A 26,456-nucleotide genomic window follows, 5' to 3' on the forward strand; every position below is an offset into this window, starting at 1 on the left:
GCTTTGAATCCAGATCCTCAGATCTCAGCCTCTTGAGTAGCTTGGATTATACAGGCATGAGCCACTAGCACCTTGAAGATCTGGATATTAGATATCTCACACTTAGAATGTACACACCAGGTGTGGTGATTTATGCCTATAATCCTAGCTACTTGGGAGGCAGCAATCAAGAGAATTGTGGATGGAAGCCAGCCCAACAATATATTCTCAGGGTCCCATCTCAATCAATAAAAATCTAGGTGTGGTGGCCCATGCTTGTTATCACAGCTGCTTAGGAAACATACATATTTCAGTTACAGTTCAGACTGGCTCAGACATAAGCATGAAGACCTATTTAAAAAACAATGAAAGCAAAAGGGAGTTAGGCTTGTGGCTCAACTTAGCTAACAAGCAAAAGGCCCTGAGTTCATACCTCAGTACTGCCCAAAACAAGAAATCAAAAGTGGATTTGCATGTAATTGAAATTGAAAAAACCTTTCTGAAACAAATTAAAAAAAAAAACCACCTTAAGGATGGAGCTCTGAAACATTATCAGAATTAGATTTATGTGGTGGGGATGGTAAAGCGGGGCTGGAAACGTTTCAGGGTTGCTGAAACAACATACTACTCCAAGACCCGGCAATGAGAAAGAGTGGTGAGGAAAAGTTCTGGGAAACATTTCCCAGCAGTCCCATTGCCTTGAGGCATATGTTGTGTACTGGAGACCAGACCAGCAGCAATTCAGAGTCCTATGGCCACATCAGCTAGTGGTCCTTCCTATGCTGGAAATGCTCACAAAACTCCTGATTAGTACACGTTCACCCAACCATTATGACAAAGTAGACATGACTTTCTTTGTGACAATTCCTTGAATTTGTAGAAAGAAATATGAGATGTGAAATAGATTTTTTTTGTCTTTTTTGGTACTGGGGATTGAACCCAGGACATTGCACTTGCTAGGCAAGTGCTTTGTCACTAAGCTAAATCCTAGCCCTGGAATAGATTTTAATAAACTATAATTAAACTATTTTAGTTCCTGACTTCAAAGAGGCTATTTTTTAATTCATGCTTTTATCCAAGAACAAATGATCTTCAACTCTTTTTGAATGCTTTCTTTTTAAATTTTATTTTATTGTGATGCATAGAGGGATTACAGTTATATACATAAGGTAGTAAGTGCATTTCTTGTCAAATTTGTTACCCCCTCCCTCATTTTTTTTCTCCCACCTTCCCTCCCCTTCCCACCACCCCCCCCCCAGTTGTATGAATAGTTTCTTCTTTCACACAGAGATCAACAAGTTCCAAGGCTTGTGTTAAAGCCACTGATTGGAGGGTGACAAAGGAAGGGAACAAAACAAGCTTTAGTTAACCACATAAATGTTCTGGTAAGTCACTGGGAGGGAAACTGTTCTCTAGGCAAATATCAACAAAGATGGATGAGTAAATGAACAAAATGTCATTCTTAATTTGATACAAAATTTAATGGCTTAGGTCACTTTCGACATTCAAATTGGCCTCTGTCACTTGTCTGTAGGGTGACTTTGAGTGATTCATCTAACCTCTCTGTGTCTTGGTTTTGCTTCTGTATAAGGAGGACAGCTGTAGTAATGAAACTTGCCAGTGACACTGCATTACTGTCTATGGGATGATTTCCCCCACACCCCCACATTTTCTAAGCCAACATGACATATATAATGAGGTCCATAATCTCAAAATCGATAATAGGCCATGCCTGTAATCCTAGATACTCAGGATGGGAGGGGAAGGGGAAGAAAAAGAGGAAAGGTTCTCACTTAGCTGTTTTGCCAATGGCTGGTGCTCTACCACTAAAGCCAAGCCTGTAGTCTAGCTTTTTGCTGGTTAGTTGGATATGAAGCTCTCATGGATTTATCCACCCGGCGTGGCTTTCGACCATGATCCTCAGATATCAGGCTCCTGAATAGCAAGAATTATAGGCATGAGCCACTGATACTGGGCACCATTAACTTTCTTACATTCTCTCAGAGCCACTCTTCGGTAACACACATGCACTTTGTCTGTAGGCATGGAACCTCCTCTCTGGTAACAAAAGGACCAATAATCTACTACATAAAGATAGAAAGCAATAAAAGATTTTATATTTTAAACAAATATTTCAAAAAAGAAAAGAATACACACATCTATATGTAGAAATATTTTTCTACTATATTTCAGCCTCTCACTGGTTTTACACACACACACACACACACACACACTCCCTTTCTCATACATACACATGCACACATCTGATAAAAAGCATACATTTTCCAAATGTGCCACATCATCAGTTCTGTATTTCTCTGACCTCCAACTTTGAATTCCCCAGGAACTACAGAAAAGAGAGTCCCCCACCCATCAAGAGGTCACATTGAGTGAATCCAAGGAATAGTAGAAAATTCATAGGAAATCCAAGCTTTTGACTGCCAGGTTTTTAACTCCTGGCTACAGTTCCCAATATATGACATCATTTAGAAACTTAGGCACGGAGAATCACAGTACTTAAAACACTATGTTCCTGAACACATAAAATATTCATGGGAATAAAAAGGTAAATTATACATTTTAAAGAAATAAAAAGAGAGGGGAAAATGAAATTTGAAAAATGGCAGCTACATCCTTTCATACCTACAGGGGAAAAGAAGAAGTAATAGCTTGTTTATTAAGGCTTAAGAATGGGAACTTCCAACATCATTTTCACACTTCCCACTCTTCATCCTCCAGCCCATTCACCCATGACTCACCAGGGCCAGATATCCTACAAGAGGACAGAGCAATCAAATACAGTACTGCATTTACCATTGGAGATGATCATCGAAACTTCAGACATACACTTTTCATTCCTGAAGAAAACCCACACCACCAACCACAACAAATAGTCTTGCTTATATATATCATAAAAAAATCACAACTTTAACATTTCAGCATTTCATAGGAGTGGGATGGGTGCAGTTTGAGATAAGGTCTCACTGTGTAACCCAAGTTCATGACAAGCCTTAAACTTGCAAAATATCTGCATCAACCTCCACAGTGTTAGGATTAAAGCTATATACCACCACGCCCCATTCCCAGTGTACTTCTTTGAATCCTTTTCCTTTCTTCCTTTCTTACCTGTTTTCAATCCTAGAAAGCAGGCCCTTGCATTTAACGGAAATTTGACTAAAGAATTGTAGATGAGGCCATGCCTGGTAGTGCATGCCTGTCTGTAATCTCAGACACTGGGAAGGTAGAAATATCAGGATCAGCACTGGGGAACTAACTTGCGCAAAAGTGAAACCCTATATCAAAAATAAAGCTAGATGTAATAGTACATACCTATAACCTCAGCTTATGGAAAGTTAGAGTTCAAGGCCAGTCTGGGAAAACTTAGCTCAAGACCTATCTGAAAATTAAACAGAAAAAAAAAAAAAAAGAAAACTGAGGATTTGGTTTAAGAGAGATCTTAAGTTCAAGCCCCAATTTTTTTTTGGGGGGGTGGGGAGATCTAGATGAAATTAATTTTTACTTTTAAATCTCTTATTTACCTTCAAAATCCCATATAGTCAATCTCAGTCATCAGAAAATTCTTTACCAAATCATGTTCTGACATGTAAAACCCATGTGAACATGGCTGTCTCTCCATGTGAAAAAGAGGCCATGGTAATATTTCAGCACAGTTCATTCATTCTCATCTCACTTATTCCTTCACTTATTGAGAAAGTACTACATGCCAGTAACCAGCATAAGGCCAGTTACTGGTATAGTATTAGTCAGCAAAGGAGATGTAAATCTCAACAATCAGAAGTTACATTACAGACATGGCATATAATGGGTGAAAAAATGTGTAAATTAAATTCATTAGAAGATGACATTTGGCCAGGTACCAGTGACTCATGCCTGTAATCCCAGCTACTCAGGAGACTGAGATCTGGGGATCATGGTTCAAAGGTATCCTGGACAGTAAAGTGCTTGAGATTCTTATCTTCAATTAACACACACACACACCCAAAAAATAATGCCAGAAGTACAGGAGAGGAGGTTCATTGGAAATAAGAGTCTCAAGTTTCTGCCTGGGCTAGCTTTTAGCCAGGATCCTCAAATCTCAGCCTCCTAAATAGCTAGGATTATAGGCACAAGTGTCTGGCCAGAAGATCTTGTGTCTCCCCCCTCCTCTCCACCCCTCCATCCCCCATCCTAGGATTTCAACTTGGGTCCTCTCATTTCCCAGGCCAGAGCTCTTCCCACTAAGCCACACATTTCAACCTTTGGTTTTTACCAGTTATTTTTGAGAAGAGTCTCACTTCCTGCAAGGCATACACGTAGGCCCAGTCTACCTACATTAGGCTTCCCATCTATCTAGGTCAGCAGTGGCATATGCCACTGAATCTAGCTGTTCATTGAGAAGGGGACTTGCAAACTTTTCAGTGCGGACATCCTCAAACCACAATTCTCCCAATCTCATCCTCCCAAGTAATGAGGTTCAAGTCTGGGCCACCAGTGTTCAGCTTAAAAGGTCCATTCAGTCTCCTTTGCCCTTCAGTCCATCCCAAATACTGCCTTATCCCCACATTTCCTCACTCAGGTGATTTACAGGAGCATCAATACTTTAGTAGCTGTGTTCCAGCTATGATCCAAGAGTTCCTCCTTGCTTTTCAGCAATATTATAAAAACTATGGCATGATAAGAAGCAAGTAGGCCATTTTTAAAGGGACTAGTAGGTTTCTAGAGAGACTCGTAAACTAGATGATGTAACTCCTTTGTACAACTACTTAAAAATATGTACATATACAGAAAAAATTAAAACTTAGAGGTGATAATTCTAAGTCAAGATTTATTCTCAAAGAAGCACCATATACAACCTACCAACAGTAGTATATGTACTAAATATGAGAGCAAAAATACATACATGTCAATAGAATTCTTGAACACTGTCATTCCATCCCAGAAAGAGAAAAAGTATCGGAATTGGAAGATCACATTCAAAAATAGTCTTTGAGTAAGTACATTGGGAAAACAGCTGGAGCTGAAACTTTGCCACTACAAAGACCACCAGTTAGTTAGTAAGCAGCATCTGCATACTTTGTACTATAAAGTCAAACTTTCCCCTGTTTTTGTCATTAAACTAATGCATTTCGGCTGCTGTATCTTGTGGCTTACAAATTATCAGGAGCTTGGAACATTCACAGTCATTTGAAGAGCCAAAAAAGATGTCATTCTCCATGTTACAAATGGAACTTATTAAGAACAAACATAAATATCATGAGGGGGAAAAAATCTAGTCACTAAGCTTAACTTTGCCTTCAGATCTGTTTGGTCTTACCATGACCAGCTTCCAACAAGGAACAAAGGACAGACAACTTGCTTTAAAGTAGATGACAATCTGGTATGGGTATGGTTAAAGTTTTGCCTTAATATTCAGTACCCAAAGACACAGGGTGAACTGTTCCTGGCAGTTAGTGTACATTCTAAATATGTGGATTAAAATATATGTATGTTGATAGAATTCTTGGGCCACCATCTCTAGCAAATGAGAAAATAGCTATATCCTTTGGGATTCCAAGTACATTCCTTAACTGGTTTGTTCCTTTTGTTTGTGGAAACTCACATTGGAGAAAGATTATCTAGTCATTCCATTGTGCATTTAGACTGCCTAATTTACAGAATATTTTATTATAGACTAACACAACAGTTTTTAAAAAATGATTAGACTCATGTCTGAAAAGGAAAACTCTAGAGTCTAGACAATTTGTTGCAGATTCCTAGACTATTATTTTTTTCAGATGACCTCACTATATGTGGGTAATGAGTCAATGTCTCTATCCCTACTTCAAAATGAATGAGAATCTCAGTCACTATTTCAACAGTCCCATTGCAAAGGACAGTGGCTAAGAGTTCATTCTCTGCAGTCAGAATTCCATTCTTCATTCCAGGCCCATCTTTGGTTCTTAGGAGGAGTGACGTGGGTTCCATTTCACTTCTATAAAATTAGGTCAGCAATAAGGGCTGCTCATTTGCTGTTGTTTGGGTCAAATGACAAATTATATTTGACTTTGTGACTAGAAAACCATATGTACTGAAAAAATAGGCCCATCCCTAATATTTGTGGAATCTGTATCAGGAGTACAAATGAAGGCTCAAATATCACTGGTCTAAATAAAGGTAGGAAGTCAAATTCAACAAACTATTCATTAGAATGCTTTGTTTATTATCCAATTATACATTATCTACTAAACAGATTCATAAAAACCTAGGATCATTCCAGTTCCAAGCCAGAATGTAGTATGTAGGAGAGAGTCAGTATTCTTCTCTTCAAGAAGCAACTACTGGCTGGGAATGTGGCTTAGTAGTAGAGTGCTTTCCTAGCATGCATGCAGCCTTGGGTTTGATTCCTCAGTACCACATAAGCAGAAAAAGCCAGAAGTGGTGCTGTGGCTCAAGTAGTAGAGTGCTAGCATTGAGCAAAATAAGTTCAGAGATAGTGCCTAGGCCCTGAGTTCAATCCCCAGGACAGCAGCAACAGCAGCAGCAGGAGGAGGAGGAAGAAGAGGAGGAAGTGGTGGAAGAGGAGGAGGAGGAGGAAGAGGAAGAAGAAGCAGCAACTACTGCCAGGTGCTGGTGACTCATGCCTGTAATCCTAGCTACTCAGGAAGCTGATATTTGAGGACCACAGTTCAAAGCCAGCCTGGGTAGAAAAGTCTATGAGACTCTTTATCTGCAATTAACCACCCAAAAACTTTAAGTAGAGCTGTGGCTCAAAGTGGTAGAGCACTAGCCTTGAGCAAATGAGCACAGGGATCAGTGCCCAGGACCTGAGTTCAAGCCCTACCCCCCACGCAGAAAGCAACTACTCTTAGCTATGTCTTAGGTCTAGGGTGTACACCCTAATGCAGACACCAAGAGGGCCAATAATCATGCAGAAAGAGATGTTTGAGTTCAAAATCCCCAGATTCCAAGTACCTACAACTGTTCTTGCCCCTCATAACACCTCACTCATAGGAAAGAAGATTCAAGTAAAAGTCTCAGTGTGGTACCCAGAAAACAACTTGTTCAGGTAAGGCCTATAAATTTTAAATATTATTTCAGGTGAGGATACTGCTCTCTGCTATACATTAATAAGATTGTTTTAAAAGATAAAGCAATTTAATAGTATACTATTGAATATTAGCCTACTCAAAATAGAAAGATAAACACCCTTGCTTGCTCTGTCCAGCAATCACCATGACAAAAGTTAAAGAATTACTCATGCAACAATATTCATCACTCTACAATGTCTATAGACACATATGCTCCAGAAGAAGCAAATTGAGGTAAAGAACCACATGAACTCCTAGAAGGCAGATAAAGAGTCTAGGGAGATTATTTTAAAGGAGTAGACTTTGAACACAGAACACCAAGCACAAGACTGTATGGAGAACATGATCTTTATGAGCATGGTATCTGAGTGCAATAAGTATTGGAGAATGTAGTAAGAGTGAAACTACAAGGTTTAATAAGACTATCCAGGTTTATCAGGCCAGAGAGAATGTAGCACTCTGAGAAATGCAGGTTCTTTGCTAACCATCAGTAGCTGCCTGTGTTAAAATTCTAAGTGGACTGACCACTGGGTACTGGTGGCACAAGAGGCTAAGATCTGGGGACCAAGGTTCAAAGCGAGTCTTGGCAGAGAAATTCTTTTCACCAATTAACCACCAAAAAGCTAGAAATGGAACTGTGGCTCAAGTGGTACAGCACCAGCCTCAAGAAAAAAAATGCTCTGGGACAGTGTCCAGGCCCTATGAGTTCTGAGACAGGTGTGTGTGCAAACGCACACACACACACACACACACATACACTAGGGCTAGGAGTATAGTATGGAGGTAGAGCATTTGTCCAGCTTGTAGGAAGCCCAGGGTTTCAGCCCACGTACCCTCAAAAAATTTAAAAATCAGATAAGAATAAAAATATAGCCTCTGTTATTGGGAACTAAATTAGTTTGGATGGGTGAGATTTAGTATGTTATTTTAACATACAACCACCAAAAAGAAAAATTTAGACTAAATGTGAGAGAGTTCTTACCTATAGAGAATTTACAATACTTAAATATAGAGGTGAATTTTAATAAGAACCAAGGAGGTCATAGTCATAGCTTAATAAGATTGGTGAGCAAATTCAATTTCCCAGGACAAAATTTTTAACTTCCTTGAGCCAACACAATTTCCTTCAACAAACATTTGAATAAGCCTACAGGCTAATGAAGTTTTCATTTTATAGGATTTAACATCAGGAGATTAAAAATGAAACTCTACATTTCTTTGATCTTTCTTACCTGACAGGACCTTGTAAATACCAGCCATCTGCTCTAAATTGTTAAAGCACTTGTAATAACAGTGTTTACTCTATCTCTGTATTTCTTTAACTTTAAACCAAGTGGGTCTTATTGCTCAGTTCAGATGAAAGAGCTGGAGAATTACAGATTTGACCATCAAGAGCAGGACTAGATCACCATGACATACTTAATTTGAAGAAGAAAAGGTTCCAGAAGACCTGCAGATACAGAGATCAGAGGAATAGACTAAGAAACCTCAGTCTCTCATGCCTCCCATTTTACCTCTTTAGCTACAACCTCCAAACTGTATTTTCTTCATTGATCCCATTTGAAGCTATGTTCTAAAAGTCAACTAAGTGATTCTCCTTATGGCATCTACTCTACCAATGTTTTCTTTTAAATTTTCTAAGTTAATATCATTTAGATGGAGAAGTGAGGTTCATCTCAATGCATCTACACACTCAATCCATTTTGATCAGTCACCCTGTTTAGTTGTTATATTTACAAATAAACTCAATTTTGAAAAAAAATGTATAGTATAATCTCTAGGAGCAATTTTAGCATAAAAGCAAAAACAGAAATTTGATATTTTAACTTGTTAAAATACTTTTTAGGTTTCATTGTCCCCATTTATTAAATAGTAAACTAAACACTTCCATACAACTGTGACTTAACTTTTGTGAACAAATATATTGACCTAAACACATGCTAAGAGTGACCAAACAACTTAATCTGTGAATACTGAATGAAAGAATCTGATTAAACCCTAGCCAAGAATGATAGAAAGCTAGTAATAAAAACTCAGCATATACAGTTCAGGTCAAGTGGAATGCAGCAATTGACAAATCCTCTTCAAACAGAAAAGATAGAAAAACAGCAGTGTGCTGCAAGTCAAGCAACTCATAGATTCTTTCCATATTTAGAAGCTAATTATTCTCCAAGACTGCTCTAAACAGTTAGTTTATGTTAAGCAGGAAAGCCATTAAAACCCTTGCCAGAACCTAGAGTGAGCAAATGCAGTAGTGGTACTCAGTAGAAACTATTCTGAAAAGGAACTATACAACTTGTGGGAAGGGACAGGAGGGAAAAAGTGGGAGAGAATGAAGGAAGGGGTGAAATTTTCAAAAAAAAAAAAAAAAGAGGTACTTATTACCTGACTTATAAAGGGGTAATCTCTTTATCACCTTTGTAATAACAATGGTTTTTTAAAGAATTCAATAAAGATATAGAAATCCTGAAATTTAAAAAAATCCTTGCCAGAATTCTTACCATAAAATAGTTAAAATACATAAACTACATAATATGTTTGAATCCATCAAGTACTAAGAACTATAGTTTTAGGGCTGGGATTATGGCCTAGTGGTAGAGTGTTTGCCTCGCATACATGAAGCCCTGGGTTCGATTCCTCAGCACCACATATATAGAAAAAAACAGAAGTAGTGCTGTGCTCAAATGGTAGAGTGCTAGCCTTGAGCAGAAAGAAGCCAGAGAAGTCAGGCCCTGAGTTCAAGCCCAAGGGCTAGCAAAAAAAAAAAAAAAACTATAGTTTTTAGATGGGTCTGATAGCTTACACCTGCAATCCTGTAATCCTAGCTACTCAAAAGGCTGAGATCTGAGGATGGAGATTCAAAGCCAGCTCAGAAAAAGAGAGACTCCAATTAACCATCTCCAATTAATCTCCAATTAACCATCAAAATGCTGGAACAGCACTAATCTTGAGTGAAAAATGCGAAGTCCTGAGTTCATGCCCCAGTACTGTCACAATCATACACACAAAACCACATATATGTACTTCTAGCAAAGTACAGAAATCCAGAGATCCTAATTATCCTGATTTATAGTCTTCCTGTGATATTTATATTAACACAGCCCTCTCCCCATGGAAACTAACTGAACTACATAGGTTAACTTTCAGGCCAAAACCAATCTTCAAAGTCAACAACTGGTTGGATAGGCTGATTAATAGGCAAATACTTTGACTTCATAGTCGATGCAACTCAGATGATAAAGGTCCACCGACAAATTAAAACCTCCTCTGAATTGGCATGGGGCATTTATCTTTTGTGTCTTTATCTAGTAATTGTGTAATATTAGTAGGATATGCTATACTAAACACTGTAGTAAGTAGGGGAAATTCTGGATCCAAAACCATCTGTCCATAGGAGCTCTTAATAAGGGATAGTGATTGTGCCAATATTTTTTATAATATTGGAAAGGTTGATCTTATTTCCTCACTGTGTATAGATTTTATAAACTACATTTTTTGTTTTGTTTGTAGTTTATTTCGCTTAGCATCATATTAGCCATTGAGCTATTGTCTTCCTCTGCTAGGACTATCCTAGATTATAAACTACATTTAACACTAATGTACTGAATAGGAAATTGCATAGGTGGTCAGGTCAGCCATTTTCTCACCTCCTTCCTCACCAACTACTATTTATTATTGACTGGCTACTCTAATTAAAGCAGTCTTCTAGACATGAGTCAGTAACAAAGAATAAAATGTAGTACCTCTAACTAGTCCTGGAGTATGCATGTGCCACCTTCTTCATGACTTCTTTAGAATTTCCAAGGAAAGAATAATCATTCACTTCTTTGAGCTCACGAGGGCTCTGTGAAGGAAATGAAGCCTGTTCTGGACTTAGAAACATGCACAAGACTTACACAGAAAAGAGGAACGTGATTTTTAAAATAAGGAAAATGACATCATAAATGCAAGAAATGTGAATGTTCGTGGAAAGTTCCTAGAACAATGTAATGACCAAGTTAGTTAGAACCGAAAAAGTAAGAAACCTATTTATTTTGGAATACCTATTTTCAGCAATACACTGGAAATTTTAAATGAAACTGAATAATATGGAAACTTTCTTGCCCTCAGAAAACTAAAATTGAATAAAGAGAGACAGACACAGAAACAAAGAATTGTCCTCAAATGTTATCAATATACATACGTAAAAATTGAACTGGGTAAATTCAGAGGGTAAGTGGGACTGGAAGAGATGGGAAGAGAATGAGGAAGGGATGACATTGAGCAAGATGCATTGTACTCATAAATTGACATGTTGAAGGCCTTTTGTCCAACTACTTAAAGATAATAAATAAAGGTGCTATGATATGGCATGACAGGAGTCATGAGGACATAAAGACATTAATGGCCAAACCTGCAAGGGTATGAAAAGAATTATTCAGATTAGTATTTAAGTCAGGCGCTGGTGGCTCACACTTGCAATAGATCTGAAGATCTCAGTTCAAAGCTAGCTCAGGCAGGAAAGTCCATCAGACGCTTACCTGTAATTAACCGCCAAAAATTCTGGAAGTAGAGGTGGCACAAGTGGTAGAGCAAAGAACTGAGGAATAGGGCCCAGGCCCTAAATTAAATCCCCATTACTGGCACAAAATTTTTTTAAATAAAAGTCTATTTTTTAAAGAATAGTGATTAAGTTAGATCATAGAAAGTAAATTAGGATAACCACATATGCAAAACCAGAGGTTATCTTAAATGAACTGAGGTTATGAGTTTAGACTTTTTACAAAGTTCTTTTTGCTGATCAAGCTAATTCATCTCTCCTTATACAACTCACCATGGAGTATTTTTTATAATTTCCCATTTTATTTTCATGTTTATTTTAACACATTATGTGGGACTTAACATGTTGTTTAGATCCCGACACAGTGGTTTAATTCGAAATCTCTGATACAAAAGAACACCTGATTCAAGCTCAGTGTTGGCAATCTATCCTTATTTGGCTTCCTTAGGTTGCTAGGCTAATATGGAGAAGGTTACTGCTTAGGGGAACAAAATTAACTAAATTCTAGGTACTTAAAATACTTCCCAGTCTAAATACAAACATGCCAATCACCCCAAGTACTCTTTATTTATTTATTTTTTATTATTTTTTTTTTTTTTGGCCAGTCGTGGGCCTTGGACTCAGGGCCTGAGCACTGTCCCTGGCTTCTTCCCGCTCAAGGCTAGCACTCTGCCACTTGAGCCACAGCGCCGCTTCTGGCCGTTTTCTGTATATGTGGTGCTGGGGAATCGAACCTAGGGCCTCATGTATCCGAGGCAGGCACTCTTGTCACTAGGCTATATCCCCAGCCCCACCCCAAGTACTCTTGACAGGCTCTTTTACTTCCACTTTACCTCACTCTGTGTAACGGCCTCTCTCTTTTTTCACACTTACTTAAGAATCTTATTAAATGATACCAAAGATTTCTCTGTTCTATATGATGAAAATTCTCTCTTTCCATCGATTAAAAAAACAAACACATTTTCAAATATCCTTTGATTTTAAGATAATCTTGATACCAGAGTGCCAATCACTCCCAGACTTCTTAGCAGGCTTTTTTTTTTTTTTTTTTTTTTTGGCCAGTCCTGGGCCTTGGACTTCAGGGCCTGAGCACTGTCCCTGGCTTCTTCCCGCTCAAGGCTAGCACTCTGCCACCTGAGCCACAGCGCCGCTTCTGGCCGTTTTCTGTATATGTGGTGCTGGGGAATCGAACCTAGGGCCTCGTGTATCCAAGGCAGGCACTCTTGCCACTAGGCTATATCCCCAGCCCCCTTAGCAGGCTTTTTTGAATGCAAAACCCATGGAGGATCCTAAAGTTTCCACTCCTGATTTTCATGCACTCACAAGAAGGACTTCCCATATGTCTTTTTTTTTAATTGTGGGGCTTGAACTCAGGGCCTGGGCACTTTCCCTGAGCTTTTTCACTTAAGGCTAGGCTCTACCACTTTGAGCCACAGCTCACTTCTTGATTTCTAGTGATTAACTGGTTAACTGGTGATTAACTGGACTTTCTTGCTCAGGCTGGCTTCCAATGATAATCTCGGATCTCAGTCTCTGGAGTAGCTAGGATTACAGGCTTGAGCCACCTGAACCTGGCCAAATGCTTTCTTTTGTCCATGTTACCCTACAGACATAGACCCATTCTACCAAATATGGAATTAACATCATAATTGATCCTTCAAAACAGAGGCCTGAGATCTGAGGATCGCAGTTCCAATTTAGGAAAAGTTGGGAAAGGTAGGAAAGTCCATGAGACTCTTATTGCCAACTAAGCACAAAGTTAGAGCACCAGCCTTGAGCAAAAAAGCCAAGGAACAGTGCCCAAGTCCTGAGTCCAAGCCCCAGTATCGGTAAAAAAAATTAAATTATAAATTTCATATCATCCCTAATAAAACTCACAGTAGAATTTTGAGCTTTTTGTAACATATACTCTAAAGAGAAAATGTTCATTGAACTTTAGTTTTTGAAAACTAGGAACCCAGAAAACAGAGGAGGACATCTTTGTCCCTCTTTAAATATTCCTGGAGTTCTTGTAGTCACCAGCACTTAAGGCAGCTGAGCTTTGGAGGTTCATGAGTTCCAGGCTAGCCAAAGCTACATAGGGAGATTCTGGCTCAAAAAAGAAAAGAAAGAAAGAAAAAGTGGGTATAGAGATGGAGCTCAGTGGGAAGATATGTGTTTGCACAGCTGCTTTTTCAAGTTAGAAACTCTATTCAATTCCAGTTCCAGAGGCCCCCATGTTTAAGAGGGGTGCAGGGCAGCTTTATGTTCTAACTAGTCCTTCCTATGTCTAGAAACCAATTCTAGAAATGTTATTTTCTTCCTGGACATTACAACTCTCCTACCATGTCTGCAACTATTCTACCATCTCCAGGTTTACAGATGTTAAGAATATGGATTATTTCTGCACTAGGGTTGGCTGCACCTGTTCCCCAGGTCCTGGTCAGTGTAGACCTTTTCCCAGCTGAAACTCACTTTGGGGAGTAGAATGTAGGTTAGTGCTTGGCATGCTGGATTGCTTCTAGAGCCAAAGACAACTTCTACTAACAATTTTCTGACAGCCAACATATTTTCTTATCACCTGCATTATCTTATTTCCCTCATCTATCATATTATATGGAAATAATGTCTACAATGATGATGGCAGTTTTCCTGTTTTTTATAAGCAATAAAAGGAAGACTCAATCAAGCTTTTCTGTGTCAAAGTTCTGTGTTTTCATTTTTCCATACCAGTTGTAAATGTTCTCTGTTCATGTAGCATAGTATTTACCTTCTACCTCAAAAAAATAAATTAAAGAACATGTTGTTTACTGTAGTTCTGGTTGCTTGGTTGGTTGTTTTTGGTTTTAGTTTGTTTTCTGAGACAGGAACTTACTAGGCTGGCCTTGAACTCTAGAACTTTCTGCCTCAGCCTCCTAAGTGCTACAGATCACACAGAGACGTTACCACACTCATCACAGAAACACTACTGTAAAACCATAATGAATCACTTTACTTCATAAACTTGATTTACTGTCTCTTTCATTTCCTCTTAGTAGGAGTCAACATTTCTCATCACTGCTAGTTCCTATTCTATAATTATTTTTTTAACTCTAGTATATACTAACTCAGGTCACAATTTTTTTCACCTCAGATAACTTTCCTCTAGAATACACTTTGTGTTTGTTTGTTTTGCCAGTCCCAGGGCTTGAACTCAAGGCCTGATCACTGTCCCTGGCTTCTTTTTTGCTCAAAGCTAGCATTCTGCCACTTGAGCCACAGCGCCACTTCTGGCCTTTTCTATATATGTGGTGGTGAGGACTCAAACCCAGGGCTTCATGTATAAGAGGCAAGCACTCTTGCTTCTAGGTCATATTCCCAGCCCCTAGAATGCACTTTTGTGAACCATATTTTTCATACTACAAGAGGTCTCCAAGTCGTTTATGCAAAGCTTCTAAAATGTTCTTTGGGAGCATTTGATTGAGACATTTCCAATCTGGACTGATAATAAGTATTTAGGATAAAATATATCAGTGACTTCAAAGAATTCACCACTACTTAGGAGCCCCACACATAAATAAATGCAGTAAATGCTCTACTATCCAGCATGAGAAGGATCAGCAACTGGTTGTTAAATGAAAAAGGAGGAAAATTTTTAACATTCCTACTTTAACATTACTACTTTAAGCAAGCTTGTTGTATGGTTGTTTTATTTTGTTTGAGGCACTGTCTCATTAGGTAGCCCCTACTTTGTTTAAGCTACATAGCATCCTCCTACTTCTACCTCCCAGCTACTGGGATTAGAGTGAGCACTCTCACACACATCTAACCAAGTTATTTTATACATGTAAAGCAGCAAATTAACTGAAATGCTTGGGGATATCAGAGTAATTGTTTTGCAGTTATAGGGATGGAATACAGAATTATGCATACTAGGGAAGTTCTCTGCCAATGGGCTACATTTTAAATACTAGAGCATTTAAATCTAATATATGTAATTTTGTTATAGTGATAATGGTCCATAATGGAAGACTTATCCTAGGAAAAGTTCGCTTGGCATTTAAAACAACTGATAATTACATATTTAAGAACCAAAATTGTTTTGACCAGAAATTTCCGGTGATGATGATTCATATTAAAAGATTTTTGTACTCCTCAAGCCAAAAATTAAGTCCATGGTTCTCCAGGAAGGCCAGCATGTACTCATTTTTAAGGGTGTTCTGACCTCTAGTGGCTAAAGGAAACTAAGTCAATAACTTTACCTACTAAATCACCTTAATTTTCACGAGAGGCAAATATTATAATGGTTCTAAAGCAAAGCAATAAGCAAAATTTTCACTTCCATTTATGAAATGTTCATAGAAACTATCAAACTTGTTGACAACTCTGCTTAAAGGAAATTAAAAAAGAGCTGATTCTGTGTATCCATGACCCAGGAACATGGATTAATGTTACCTGAATGACATGCTCCATCACAGAGGCTAACATGAGTTTTATAGACAAAAAAGTCAGGAATCAAAGAATGTCTATACTTGGGTGGTGTCTATGGTCTGTTGGGTGTATTTTCTATATGGTGTATGATGTACAAAAGCTGGGAGCATGACAGAAAGGCAGGAAACACTGTAGGATGCAAATGGTGTCTTTATCATATTCATAGCTGTAAGGTTCTTAGAAACTACCTGTCCATACAGCAATGCATTCCAAGGATTTTAGGTAAAGATCATTTATGTTTGATACTGAGATGGGTAGTAAATGGTCTTTTAAAGAGACTCCAGCCAAAGTCAGCAGGCTGCAGAATCTTTTTTTTTTCTAGGAAGAGTCTCAGTTCATAAACCAGGTTGACCTAGAACTCATGATTCTTCTGCCTCATATTTCCATGTTCTGCTATTACACAGATTTCTATCTTTCAGTATCTTTAATAGATGCAGTCTCTTTGAAAACCTAACTTCAAAATTCTAAATTTGATTTAGACTGCTAGGCCTAATATTCCATTTAGAGTAAATTTTTAAAAGTTGATAAACGCATTAAGATGAAAATCAGTCTGGTGTGGGACACTGCATGCACCAAAGATGTAGTGTTTTTGTTTTGTTCAGTTTTTTTCTTTGTTATCAGTACGTATCCCAGAGTGGCCTGAAATGCACAATCCTACTGTGTCAGCCTCCCAAGTGCTGGGTTTACATGTGTGTATCACCTCATCCAGCTTTTTTCCCCATACATGTAAGTGGGAGAGACAAGTGTTGTAGATTGACATCATTACTGTTCTATATCAAAAGTATCATATAGGGCTGGGAATGTGGCTTAGTGGAAGAGTGTTTGCCAAGCATGCATGAAGCCCTGGATTTGATTCCTCAGTAACACATAAACAGAAAAGGCCAGAGTGGCACTGTGGCTCCAGTGGTAGAGTGCTAAGCTTTAAGCAAAAAGAAGCTCAGGGAAAGTGCCCAGGCCCTGAGTTCAAGCCCCAGGAATGTCAAAAAAAAAGTATCATATAAAATAAGTCCAATGTGGGGCTGGGAATTTGGCCTAGTGGTAAAGTACTCGCCATGTATACATGAAGCCCTGGGTTCGATTCCTCAGCACCACATATATGAAAAAAAGCCGGAAGTGGTGCTATGGCTCAAGTGGTAGAGTGCTAGCCTTGAGCAAAAAGAAGCCAAGGACAGTGCTCAGGCCCTGAGTTCAAGCAAAAACAAAACAAAATGAAAAGCAAGTGCAATGTGCGGACTTTGATGCTTTGAACAGTTTTATTAATTGATAAAGTTAGAAAAAAACTCTTACTAGATATGTTATGATACTATAGGATTATGTTTTTTCAACACTGGGGTTTGAATTCAAGACCTCGTACTTTTTTCGTGTGTGTGTGTGTGTGTGTGTGTGTGTGTGTGTGTGTGTACTGGGGCTTAGGCTTAAACTTTCCTGCCTGGGCTGGCTTTGAACCAAGATCCTTAGATCTCAACCTCCTGAGCAACTAGGATTTTTTTTTTTGTCAGCCCTGGGGCTTGAACTGAGGGCCTGGGCACTGCCCTTGAGCTTCTTTAGCTCAAGGCTAGCACTGGTGCCACAGTGCCACTTCTGGCCTTTTCTGTTTATGTGGCACTGAGGAATCAAACTGAAGGTTTTATGCGTGATAGGCAAACACTCTACCACTAAGCCATATTTCCAGTCCTGAAGTTTGTACTTTTGAGGCAAGTGTTCTACTGTTGAGCCATGCCTCCAGTCTTTTTTAATGTTAGTTATTTTTAAGAAAGGATATTTCTTTCTGCCCAAACCACTATACTGCAATTCTCCTACTTTTTTTTTCAGTCATGGGGCTTGAACCTTGAGCCTAGGCACTGTCCCTAAGCTATTTAGCTCAAAGCTAGCACTTTACTACTTGAGCCACCACACCACTTCCAGTTTTCTGATGGTTAATTGGAGGTAAGAGTTTCACAGATGTTCCTTTCCTGCCAGGGCTGGCTTTCAACCAAGATCCTCAGAGCTCAGCCTCTTGAAAAGCTAGGATTACAGGCGTTTGCCACTGGTGCCCAGCCATCCTCCTCCTACTTATTATCTTCCACCAAGGTGAGGAAGACAAGTGTGCATGCACCACTACACCCAGCTTCTTTCCTTGAGATGAAGTGTCTCTGACTTCTCTGCTAATTTGAGGTGACTGGAAGAGAATGGCTCAGAGCATAGGAGACATTCAAAATGTAGGCAGTGATGGTAAACTCGTCCTGACCCATTAAGTATTGGCAGGCCCAAGTGAAAATTCACAACTTTTTATGAAGAAGTTGCTAAGTCTTTGTTACACTACAGTATGTCCGAAGTGAGCCAGCCAAACCTTATAGTAAGTGGAAGAGAATACACAAATACCCATTCATAGAAAATAGTTGCTATACATAAACCCATGGTCTTGAAAGCTGCTTTGCCAGGAGTTGGGAACTAACTACCTAGTGAGTTCTGGTTTAGTTTTGTAGTACAGAAGTGCTTCAGGACTAGAGGTGGTAGTTGCCTAACATTATGAACAGATTAAACGCCACTGAACCGTACATTCTAAAATGGCTCCTGAAGGCCACTGAATTTCACCTCAACTTATATAAAACATTTGCCCAATGACCAAAGCTGTTTCCAAGTACAGAATTACAACCGGATCCTACAATGTGCACGGATGATGCAGCTTCTGATATATACTTTTCGAAACACTTTTGGGCAGGTTTGAACTCAGGGTCTTGTGCTTGCTAAGTGTTCTATCAATTGAGCCACATCCAAGCCCCAGCTTCCGAATGTCTTAGAACCGATCTGTGGGGTGATTAAATTTTTTTCTAAATCATTAGCATTTGATCTACCGTGGAAAGATGTATGGAGTGACTAGTAAAGGTAGCTAGTGAAGGTAGTAAAGGTAACTAGCGCAAAGAAGATTCAAATTTTCTTCTTATCTACCCGGCATTCTCCAGCACCGCAAGGAACAACCCTTCCTCCCTCCCTCTCTCTCTCTCGCCTACTTCCCAGGCGCGCGGTGCCAGTTTTTGCACCCCATTTCCCATCCAGACCAGAGGAGAGATAGTAGGGCGGAAACCTGCCAGATTCTATTACCGATCCCCGATACAAGCTTTCCAAGTTCTGCCCCGCCATCCAAGCTCCGCCCCTTCCGTACCGGCCCGAGCCCCGCCCATTCCGGCAGTCGGAAGTGCGGCCTCCGGAACAGGTGATTGGCTGAACGTAGCCGGGACAGGTGATTGGCAGCTTTGCCTCAACGCGCCGCTAAAGGGGGGTGGGCGTTGCGACCGAGACTGAGATAGCTTCGGAGGCCCGGCGGGGGCGGCGGCCCGCACAGGTGCTTCGGGGCCTGGGTGGTGAGAGGGGAAGGCCCGCGGCTCGGAGGATCGACCGGGTGAAGGGTGAGGAAGCTGCTTCCCGTGCCTTCTGTAAGGGGTCCTGCGGGCGGGCGGGTTGGAGGGCGGAGGGGGACGGACGTCTCTGCCTCGGGGCCCTGCAGGCCTGAAAGGAGAGCTTTGGGCGGAGGCCTGTCTGCCTCAGCGTTTCGCGGCGTCGCTGAGCCGCACTTGGCATTTTAGTTTAGACATCTGAAGTTCTGGTCCCCGGTGTTTCCGGGCACGCGTGGGAATTTGGGGTGGCGCTTCTTGGGGAGGGGGCGGGTTTCGTGGCGTCCATGTTGGAGAAAGGCGGGTCGCGGTCCCGCGCGGTGGGCGAGGTTTTGCTATACGCCGGGTTGTGAACCGAGGAAGTTTGCCTCCGTGGAATTAATTGGTTGACAGTGACATTTAGAATCGGATTAAATTACTGGGCCCGGCCACGGTTCACCGGGCGTTGAGGCCTGAACTTGGAGAACACCTGTGCCCACGAAGCATCTCTGGTGGTTACGGCCAGCGTCGGGGAGGATAGGGTTTTTTTCCGATTTCCTGGTTAGACTTGAAATACGGTCATGAAACAAGATTTCTGGGGTTCGACCGAGGGGACCGGCTATTGTGATCGATCATTAATGATCCGAAGTTTGACCAAGATGAATTAAAAAGCTTTGGTTAAACTAAAAATTACTCTAAAATTTTGTTTGAACTAGGACTTTGTTGATACTAATTTGGTTTGAGTGGTCTGAACATTGTAATGTTAGAAATAAACCTACTAAAGTGGAAAATGGGGGATGCAGCTCCGGTGGCTCATACCATTTTACCTGTAAGTCCTTATAGCCTCATCTTAGATTTGTTTTAAAGCACTCTTTTATTTTTATTTTTATTTATTTATTTTTTTTTTTTTTTTGCCAGTCCTGGGCCTTGACTCAGGGCCTGAGCACTGTCCCTGGCTTCTTTTAGCTCAAAGCCACTCTGCCACTTGAGCCACAGCACCACTTCTAGCCGTTTTCTACATATGTGGTGCTGGGAAATCAAACCCAGGGCTTCATGTATGAGGCAAGCACTCTTGCCACTAGGCCATATTCCCAGCCCCTCATCTTAGATTTAATGATCACCTTAACCTAATTCAATTCAAACCTCCTATGAGCAATTCAAAGATAAAATTAATGTTCTTAGTTTTTCAGGTTAACTCTGGAACATACATTGGACCTGCAATGTATTCCAGATTAGCTTCCTGCATCCTTTTTTGTAGCTTTTGGGAAGTTTTGTTGTTTGTTTTTCAGTTTTTCTTTTACTTAACCTGACAAAAACCTATACTTTGGGTTTTTACCAAAAACAAAGGACAGTTTTACATGATAAATCTTAATTTCTGTTAACAGAAGTTGTGCTTGAGCTCCGCTATGTGTACAGCAGTGGATACAAGGAGTTAGATGAAGGATTACATGCAAGTAAGCTCACTTTTTCATTTCTTGTTCTTCCAGTACACATATATCATCTCTGGTAGGAAGAGAGAATAGGGCAATGGGCCTCAACCCTAACATCACCTGAGGTCTCCAGAAATGCTGTTCCCTGTACCTCATTCCAGACCAATTAATCACTCATGAAAGTCTGCAGAGACATCCCATAGAATTAAAGCTAAGTAGGTTATTAGGATACTTGGTACAGCCAGGATAAGAACCCTTGTATTCCAGGGGAGAAGTTTTTCAGGTATGTGTCTTGTTTCCTAAGGAAAAGAAGGGCTGTTGTTATCTGGAAAATGTAACCTGGGACATGGAGGGAAAATACCTTTAGAGAATTTTTTTCCTTCAGCAGATGATGAGTTCTATCATTTGTGAAAAGTACTGTATGAAGCCAGTGCTTAGGCTCTTAGAATAATTCACAGGAAATGTGAGAGCTGAAGTACTGATGATAAGAGCCAACACCTTTGTTCTTTTATCTAACAACATTACATATTTCTGAGGAAAGGTGAGTTTTTAACTTGAAATCCCTCTTTTGCACTACCTAGTTGTAACTGCTTTTCAGCAGTGAGTACATAGATGAATTTTATTATGGAAGATTATTAAAACATGTTAAGAATGTATATACTTCAAGTAATGTTTCTTATTTATTGAATCATTTATAGTCTTATATTAACATGAGGGGTTTCTTGTTTTTATTTTTACAGTGTATATATAAGCTTGATATTAAAGACATGGTTTTTACCTCACTTCACCAACACGTATAAATTCTCTTCTATTTGGATTCCTATGATACCACAATGGTAAGCTATACTCAAATTTGTATTCGTTTCATCTCCATAAAAGTATTTGTATTAAACTCCTGCTAGCTATGTAAGTTATCCTAATTAGGAAATTACTTAGCAGTCATGTGCAAAATCTTCCCAAAGTATGTGGCTCATCTCTTGAGTCTTTTGTTATCACATCCAAGGTATACCAGTAATCTATGTGTTAAATTTTTACTTCTAATATACCATTTCCCAAATCACTGGCAAGGAGGATGGATATAAATACAAATAATTTTAACTTAGGTTTTTTATCTTTTTTAATGAAACATTTTAAGCAGCAGTATATTTCTGTTCACAGTGACAAATATCCTTATGAGTAGCACTTAGTGTGTATGTATGTGTGTGTATGCACACATGTGCATGCTGGCACTATTGCTTGGCTGCTTTTATTTTAAGGCTGGCATTCTACCACTGGAACCACATGCCTCCACTTCCAAGTTTTTGCTTGATAATTGAAGATAAGAGTCTCATGGACTTTTCTTCCCTAAGCTGGTTTCAAACCTTGATCCTCAGATCCTAGTCAGAGTAGCTAAGATTACAAGTGTGAGCCACTAATATGCAACTGGGATTTATCTTTTACCATTGAAACATTAAAGCCTGAAGGCTTGTTATAGCTCACTGAGCACATGCCTAGAGTACAAGCACTTTCCTAGAATAGTTAAACCCCCAGCACCACAAAACAATGAAAGAAAATACATTAAAGCCTAAGGTAAGGTGTAGTTACACATGCCTGTAAGCTTAGTTACTTGGGAGGCGGAAGTAAAAGAATCAGGGTTGAGGCTAGCTAGAAAAAAAATACTAATAAACCTATCTGAAAAGTAACTAAAGCAAAAAAGCACTGGTAACATGGCTCAAATGGAATGTGAGGCCCTGAGTTCAATCCCCAATACTATAATAAAAATTAAACCCTGTGAAGGGGGGGAATAGTTTCTGATATTTTAAATATTAATTATCAAATTTTATTTTAAATTAGATTTTTAAATTGTTATTTTTAAAGTATTTGATAAGCCAGTCTCCTGTGGCTCATGCCTGTAATCCTAGCTACTCATGAGGCTGAAATCTGGAGGGTTTCAATTCAAGCAGAAAAATTCTATAGATTCTCATCTTCAAATAACTAACAAATAACAGATCTGGAGGAGTCATTCAGCTGGTAGAGAACCCACCTAGAAGGCATAGCCCTTAATTCAAACTCCATTACTGCAAAATAAATAAGGTATTTGACAGTAAATTCATTTACTGATTGATAACAATGATGAGTTAATAAACCCTGTTTGGTAATACGAACCAGGAAGTATTTATCTTACCTATCTTCCTGGGATCTATCCATGCCCCGATTTTTAGAGAAAAAAATGAAATTGTCACAGCAGATTCCGATCTCACCTTGTATTTTGTATTTCTAGTATCTGTGATATCCCTCCTGGGTGTTTGAAGGAAATAGTGACCAGATGTTGAGGACATATCTGCCACAACAAGTACTCACTGGAGACACCATTTTTTCTATCTAGTTTGTTGTGTTCAGTTTGCCCCACTCAGTCATTTTTTTTTCTTGTTATATGCTTTCATCATACAGTGTGTTGGAGAAGAGAAAAAAGAATACTTTGGACTTATTTCAGGAAATGAGACATTTAAGCATTTTAAGACTGTCATATTTTTGCTAAATGATCTTTTTGTGGAAATAACTAATACTACCAAAAACACTTTCTTTTTTAACAGCAACAAGCTTTGGAACTAGCTTTGGATCGTGCAGAGGTGAGGCATGACTAAGCTACACATTGAAATACTGTTGTTAGAAACTAAGAAAAACTTAAGATTTTTGTATATTATCATCAAAGGAATATATTATTTTAGTTTTGTTGTGATGGAAATAATCTTGTTTTGATTACAGTGTTGGTTATGTAAGAATGTCTACATGTGGAAACTCATTTATTTTTCTGCTTTTGAGAAATTCTCTACAATAAGAAACAGAAACCTTGCAATTGAATATACAATTTTTAATACACTAAGCACATATTTAATAGCAATAAAGCATTGAGTATATTTGTGTCTTGTGAAATGCAACAGTTTATAACAATAATTGTGTTAAATCTTAGAGCAGTTTATTTTTCACTTGTTTATAACTGTACATTTAGAAGCTAAGGAGCTTTTTCTTGCAAGGTATAATTTAGTATGTGTCAGGCACCTAGGTGACTTAAGTGGCTATTTTAGCTATTTTTGATATATAGTACTTAATATAGTTGTCCATTCACAAAACAAAAGACAAACTTTTTATAAACTTTTTTTCAGTATATCATTGAAAGTGCTCGACAGAGACCTCCTAAAAGGAAATACCTATCCAGTGGAAGGTATGAATGTTTAATGGATAATATCTTGGATTAGTTGATAATGTTTGGGATTCATTAAGGTATTTCTAACCCATTGCCTAATTGCTTCTAATCACTGGGTTAGAAATGTGTTTAGGTTCTTTCCATATATAGGCTAAGCATCTCTTATCTAGAAACCCAAAGTCTGAGACTTTTGGTACCACCGAACCTTACAAGTAGAAAATATTGCATCCGACTTCTTGTAACTGGTTTTAATCACAATGAAGGCATAATAAAAAGAAATACTGCATAAAATTATCTTCAATATAATTGTATAAGTGAATGAATATGAAATGACTAATTTTTGTGTCTAAGTTGTAATCCCGTCCTAAAGTGGTATACGCAAATATCTCAAATGTAAAGAAATTAAAAACACTGGCAGGATGTTGGTACTTCAGGAGGCTGAGATCTGAGGATCATGGTTTGAAGCCAGTCCAGGCAGAAAAGTTCTTAAGACTCATCACTAACCACCAAAAAGCAAGAAGTGGAACTGTGGCTCAAGTCGTAAAATGCTAGCTAGCCTTGAGCTAGATGCTAAGGGACAGTGACCAGGCCATGAGTTCAGGCCTAAGTTCAAGGCTTATTGCCATATCAAAAAGCAACAACAAAAAAACCTTCAAGGTGCTGGGAATATGGCCTAGTGGTAGAGTGCTTGCCTCGCAAATGAAGCCCTGGGTTTGATTCCTCTGCACCAAATATATAGGAAAAAGCCAGAAGGGGTGCTGTGGCTCAAGTGGTAGAGTGCTAACCTTGAGCAAAAAAGGCAGGGAAAGTGCTCAGGCTCCGAGTCCCAAGCCCCAGCACTGGTCAAAAAAAAACGTCAAATTCTGAGCATATTCGACTTCTCCTTTTTTTTTTTTTGGCCAGTCCTAGGGCTTGAACTCAAGGCCTAGGCACTGTCCCTGAGCTTCTTCTGCTTAAGGCTACCACTCTACCACTTGAGTAACAGAACTACTTCCAGCTTTTTCTGTACAAGTAGTACTGAAGAATCGAACCCATGCATGCTAGGCACTTTACCACTAAGCTATATTCCCAGCCCAGACTTACTCAATTTGGGGAGTTCGTAAATTGATGTTAAATAACATACCCCAGCCCATCCAATCCCAGTTTTCTTGGAAAGCAGGGTAGTTGTCAAGGTGGTAGTACAGGCCTACAATAACAACAGTTGGGAGGCTGAGTTCAAGGCCAGCCTTAGCTACATAGTAAGATCTTGTTTTAAAGAAAAGTAATATTTCATCATCATTATTTATTAACATTGCTATTTTGTATATTGTCTTTACTAATTTTTTTAGAAAATCTATATTTCAAAAACTTTATGACTTGTATGTTGAAGAATGTGAAAAAGAACCAGAGATTAAGGTAAGTATACTTTTTTATTATATTGCAGCTTTTCAAAATATATAGTAGAAGGAAGATATTTAATTTGAGTTATGTTTCAAGCAGTTAATGGTTTATATCCTTGTGGGTGAACTAACATTTTTTTCCCAGACTTTCATCAGTTCTTCAATGGTCCAGACCCTGTGCCAGTTCTTAAATGTGGCACCAGGTAGCACTGCCATGGTGGGTAGAAGTGAAGTAGTGTTTACTGAGTAACAGAATATCTTACTAGAAAGTTGTGAGCAAAGTACTTGTAAACTTAGGTACAAACAAGAGTAACTCATGGTGGTTTGTCTGCAAAGTAAAAGATAGGCATACAGAAAATTCAGTTATGGTAATAAAAAGTAAATTTTGTCTCAAAATAAACTCATGGCTGGCATCTTAAAGGTTCTATGAGATTCTTTTGTCTTTAATTTAAAAACTCATTTAGGCAAAAAAAAATAGTGTAATTCATCTGGGTGCTGGTGGTATAATCCTAGCTACTCAGGAGGTTGAGATCTGAGGATCTTGGTTCTGAAGCCAGCCTTGTCAGGAAACTCCATGAGATTCTTATCTGCAATAAACTATTCAAAAAAGGCAGAAGTAGTGCTGTGGCTCAAGTGGTAGAGTACTCACACCTTGAGCAAAAGAAGCTCAGGGACAGTACCTAGGCCCAGAGTTCAAGATCCAGGACCACCAAAAAATAAAGAATAGTGTAATTCTAATAAGTGTCTAGCCTTTAAAGTCTTTACATTAGGAAAACAAATGATACTTTTATAAATCTTACAGTATGATTCCTGTATTAAATTTCTGACATAAAATATGTATATACTTGTGAAACTTGCAATAATCCACATAATGTTCTATCCATGTCTCACAGACACAACTAAGATACGTGGGACTTACCCATCACAAAGATTTTAAACTGTCCACATGCCAAATATTTTATTGTGTTTACATTATTGTATTTATCTTTAAAATCTATTTTTGAAGAGAAGTTATAAACACGGCATGTGGTCCACAGCTTTTTATACTGTCTGACTCTTTAAAGGTTCCAACCTCCAC

At 38.9% G+C, this 26,456-nt stretch overlaps 1 protein-coding gene across 18 annotated transcripts in view; it reads left to right on the top strand.

Annotated features, from left to right (window-relative positions):
* Positions 1-19,292: 19,292 nt before the first annotated feature.
* Supt20h (SPT20 homolog, SAGA complex component) overlaps positions 19,293-26,456 on the top strand; it is a 47,634-nt gene continuing 40,470 nt past the window's right edge. For 15 of the 18 annotated variants that reach the window (XM_048341473.1, XM_048341483.1, XM_048341479.1 and 12 more), the window contains exons 1-6: positions 19,293-19,421; positions 20,771-20,839; positions 21,556-21,651; positions 23,389-23,424; positions 23,959-24,017; positions 25,328-25,394. In XM_048341473.1, coding sequence (XP_048197430.1) covers positions 21,649-21,651; positions 23,389-23,424; positions 23,959-24,017; positions 25,328-25,394 — 165 coding nt within the window. In that variant the 5' untranslated portion in view covers positions 19,293-19,421; positions 20,771-20,839; positions 21,556-21,648. The remainder of the gene's footprint in view (positions 19,422-20,770; positions 20,840-21,555; positions 21,652-23,388; positions 23,425-23,958; positions 24,018-25,327; positions 25,395-26,456) is intronic. The other 3 variants (XM_048341475.1, XM_048341474.1, XM_048341481.1) reach the window with 3 other exon arrangements.

The sequence above is a fragment of the Perognathus longimembris genome, chromosome 3 (assembly GCF_023159225.1).
Source record: "Perognathus longimembris pacificus isolate PPM17 chromosome 3, ASM2315922v1, whole genome shotgun sequence".
Taxonomy (NCBI): Eukaryota; Metazoa; Chordata; class Mammalia; order Rodentia; family Heteromyidae; genus Perognathus; species Perognathus longimembris.